This window comes from Heptranchias perlo, chromosome 6, assembly GCF_035084215.1.
Source record: "Heptranchias perlo isolate sHepPer1 chromosome 6, sHepPer1.hap1, whole genome shotgun sequence".
Classification (NCBI taxonomy): Eukaryota; Metazoa; Chordata; class Chondrichthyes; order Hexanchiformes; family Hexanchidae; genus Heptranchias; species Heptranchias perlo.
This window is the reverse complement of record NC_090330.1, coordinates 37,520,402-37,524,520: the sequence shown is the minus strand read 5'-3', so window position 1 is coordinate 37,524,520 and position 4,119 is coordinate 37,520,402. Positions and strand designations below refer to the sequence as shown.

The 4,119-nt window shown below is 42.2% G+C and overlaps 1 protein-coding gene across 1 annotated transcript; it reads left to right on the top strand.

Moving 5' to 3' along the window:
* Positions 1-261: 261 nt before the first annotated feature.
* Positions 262-1,885, top strand: kbtbd3 (kelch repeat and BTB (POZ) domain containing 3). The gene has a single exon (XM_067985422.1). It carries the CDS (start codon positions 266-268, stop codon positions 1,859-1,861), a length of 1,596 nt encoding a protein of 531 aa, XP_067841523.1. The 5' UTR covers positions 262-265; the 3' UTR covers positions 1,862-1,885.
* The last annotated feature ends 2,234 nt before the right edge of the window (positions 1,886-4,119 follow it).

Below are 4,119 nucleotides of genomic sequence, written 5' to 3'. Positions count from 1 at the left end.
TTTGGTTTTCTGGTCATGAACTAAAAAAATGGCTGCAGTATGTTTAAATTGGTTTTAAATTTTTAGAAAAAAATATTATTGATATTTGTGCACTTGCAGAAAACCTGCCCAAAAAGTAATTTGAGAAATTGTAATCTAGACTATATTATGTATTAAGCATTGTTTAAATAGAAGCTGCAAAACATGTAAGAAATATTTAAGATTCACAGTTTATGTAATGTCATATTAAAGACTGTAGTTATGTTACTGTTTCCCTTGCAGAGCCATGTTTGAAGTTCACATGAGGGAAAGGGATGATGGAAGTGTAAAAATCACTAATTTATCTCCAGCGGCTGTGAGGGCATTTCTGGATTTTGCTTACACAGGGCATGTGGAGATATCTGAGACCAATGTTGAAATGTTCTTTCAGATGTCTTCATTTCTTCAAGTGTCCCTGCTAGCTAAAGCCTGCAGTGATTTCCTTATCAAAACCCTTGATCTCACCAATTGCTTACAACTTTTGTCTCTGTCTGAGGGTTATGGTTCTACTGCTTTGTACAATCGTGCTTTGCTATTTGTAGTGCAGCACTTCTCTCTTCTGTTAAAATCCAATGATTTCTTAGAAATGAATGCTGAACTACTAGGAAAATGCCTTGAAGCAGATGCATTGAATGTCCCTGATGAGGACACTATTTTGAATGCTGTTCTTCAGTGGACTCGTTATGATGTTGACACAAGAGAAAAGCATTTGCCTCACTTGATTAATCTGGTAAGATTGCATCAGCTATCCAAAGAAACTCTGGAGGACTTTATGAGATCAGAAAGCTTACTGGCAAACAATCCTGAATGCATGGAATCCATCAGTGATGTTCTCAATAAACTTCAAGAGTTTAATGGGCTCTTTCCTGATGCAAGACCATCCACAACAGAAAAATACATCTTTGTTCACAAAACTGAAGAAAATGGTGTGATTAAGCATACATTTTGTTATAACATTGAAAGCGATACTTGGAAAGAATTGCCTGCTACAAATATGATTGATTTTCCAGGGTCAAGTTTGGTTATCTTTGGAGAAAAAATATTTATTACTGGAGGATGTAAGAATAGCTGCAGTAGATCAATACGACTGCACATTGCAGAAACATGTCATGATGCAACTGACCAGACATGGTGCTACTGCCCAAGGACAAACAATTTCATTTCTGTTTCATCAATGAAAAACACTCGGACCATGCACACATCGGTTATTGCAATGAGCCAGCTTTTTGTAGTAGGTGGGAAAACCAGAGGAGCACGAGAAATCCAGAGCCTTTTAAATGTTGAATCCTACAACCCTCTTACCAAAGAATGGAGATCGGTGAGCCATTTGCCAAGAGGAATTTATTATCCAGAAGCAAGTGCCTGCAATAACATTATATATGTCCTTGGATCTGAGGTGGAAATAGCTGATATCTTCAATCCATCAATGGATTGTTTCTTCAGATACAACGTGTCCTCTGATCAGTGGTCAGAACTTGTTGCAGAATTTGGCCAGTTTTTTCATGCCACCCTTGTGAAAGCTGTCCCAGTAAATTGCACATTGTACATTTGTGATCTTTCCACTTACAAAGTCTACAGTTTTTGTCCAAAGACCTGTGTTTGGAAAGGTGAGGGCTCGTTTGAGTGTGCTGGCTTTAATGCAGGGGCTATTGGGATTGCAGACAAGATTTATATTTTGGGTGGGGATTATGCTCCTGATGAAATCACAGATGAAGTGCAGGTGTACCACAGTAGCAGATCTGAATGGGAGGAAGTATCACCAATGCCCAGGGCTTTAACAGAGTTTCACTGTCAGGTGATTCAGTTTAACAGATATCGGGATCCCTGGAAAAATCAATTGTAATGTCAATTATTAGTTGGTGATAAATGACAGTAACTTTTGTTTAAATTGTATTTTTAATTTAAATAATTATTAATTTCCATGTTAACTCTTTTTCCCAAAATAATGTCCCCTTCTCTCCTATAAGCAGGGATGTGATTCCATGGACACAGCAGTTGTCTGGTCCCTCATCCAAGTGACCATTCCACATCTTGAGTTCGAGGTGATGAATGTTGGCAAGCTATTTGACGGTGCTGACCATCACAACCAAGCTTAATCATTTTGTCACTTACTGTCTATGCATGCAGTTTGCAGTGTAGATCACTGGATGGCATTCAAGGCTCATAATGGATTTTGGTCTTCCTTAGCCTGGGAACAGTATGGGATTGATTTCCACTGCGGGTTTCAGGTGTCTGGTGGGCATAGTGATTCATCCAGTCGCTTGATTGCGTGAGCGGAAGCCTGGGCAATTTTGACGGTAGAGCCTCATTTGCATGTAATTAGCGGGCTACCCATGTGTTGGCAGTGGTGAGGTCAGCCCGCCCATGCCAGTGCAGGCAAGTATTTAAAGGGTGAATGCATCTCTTAAAAAGGCATGTCCTTTCATGCATAAGAAATAGTGGCTGGTTGTGTGAATTTGTAAAGGCTCAACAAGGTGACCAAATCAAGAACCTTCTGGTTCAGTGACATAGCAGTGGCGGTCCTGGTGGAGCAGCTGAGGGCATGGAGGCAGGTCTTTTTCCCCTCAAATGGCACCAGGGTCCCTAAACAAACTGAGCGGTAAGCCTACAGCGAGGAAGCTGAAGTTGTCAAATGCCTGCAGCATCATCCTGAGGATATGGGTTCAGTGCCACAAGAGGTTCAATGACCTGACAAGGACAGCAAGGGTAAGATTGATATCTTTTTATTTCTCTGCATTTTACCCTGCAACACCATTCCTTTTGCTCCCCCCTCCCCAGCATTCCAAACTGTTGCTTTCTCCAATCCACATACTTCTTCTCCAATTACAATGGGTCACTGTACCAGATCTATTGCTTGTTACAATCACACACTCACCTGCTGCTGGTGCCCTCACAATAGGCACATAACAGCAGTCTTTGTTCACCTAGTCACAAATGGAAGGCCAATTGCTCTTCTGCTAATTGCTTACACACTTCTCACTGCAGCCACTCTCTTGCACATGAACACCTCCCCATCCTTCTCCCAACTTGCTACTAGATGAAGATGCTTCACAAAGCTGCACAGCTTTTCACAAGAACCACACACTGACTCACTCCAACTGTTTTTGCAGAAGAAGCTAGCACACTACAAAAGGAAAGTACCAGAGCCATGGGAGGGGAGATCTGCTTCCATTCAGGCCCTCAGGCAGATGGAGAAAGCCATGCTGATCTTTGGTGAAGGCAGCTTGAGGAGCATCATTGGTGGCAAGGCTGGAGGCAGCACTCAGTAGGGTGATTGTCTTTTTATTTTTTTATTTCCTCTTTTTTCTAGCAATCTAGCGTGACACACTGGTGCTGCCTAGTGCTGCCAGTCATCTGCTGCTACATAACCTTTTCCAACCACGCTGACCCGTTTCCCTTTCTCTTAAGTTCTTCCCATCACTCAGATCCTACAAGAGAAGACTTGAAGGGGGACAACCTTCCAGAAGCAACACCGTCCATCCCTCCCAAGCACCAGCACAGAAATCAGCACCACAGTTGGGATAGTGAGATGGAAGGGTGTGGACAAGGTGATTTATAGACCACAAGTGAGCAAGAGCTAGTAGAAAAGTTAGCTCACCAGAGGGCAAACCCAGGTCCTTGCTTACTGTAAAGGATAAAGATACCGACTTCAAAGCTTTGCCTATAAAAGGAAACTGCTTGATATGCATCAGCAATTATTGGTGGTACTGGACAGCCTTCTGCAGCATGTCTGAGTATGGAGGAATATAGTTACAGCATGTGTAACATTAGTGTTCTGCGGTTTATCATAGAGCATGTGGTCACCTCTATGGACGCTGCAGCCAGGACTTCTGTACAGGAATAGCTTTGATTGGCACCAGTTTGAACTTCATTCAGTCCCTCGTTTCTACCATCTCCGCCGGCTTCTAAATGCTGATGTTAGCAAATTGAGACTTTATCTGTACTGTGTGTTTTTAGGAGGAACAGAGTCAGCAGTGGTAGGTGGCATCTGTGTCAATGGATGGAGCTTCTATATTACAGGGTAGATGGACTTGTTCATATTGTGTAGATGACTTTTAATTTGAGTGTTGGAGTGGGCAGACAGTACATTTCAGCTGAAAC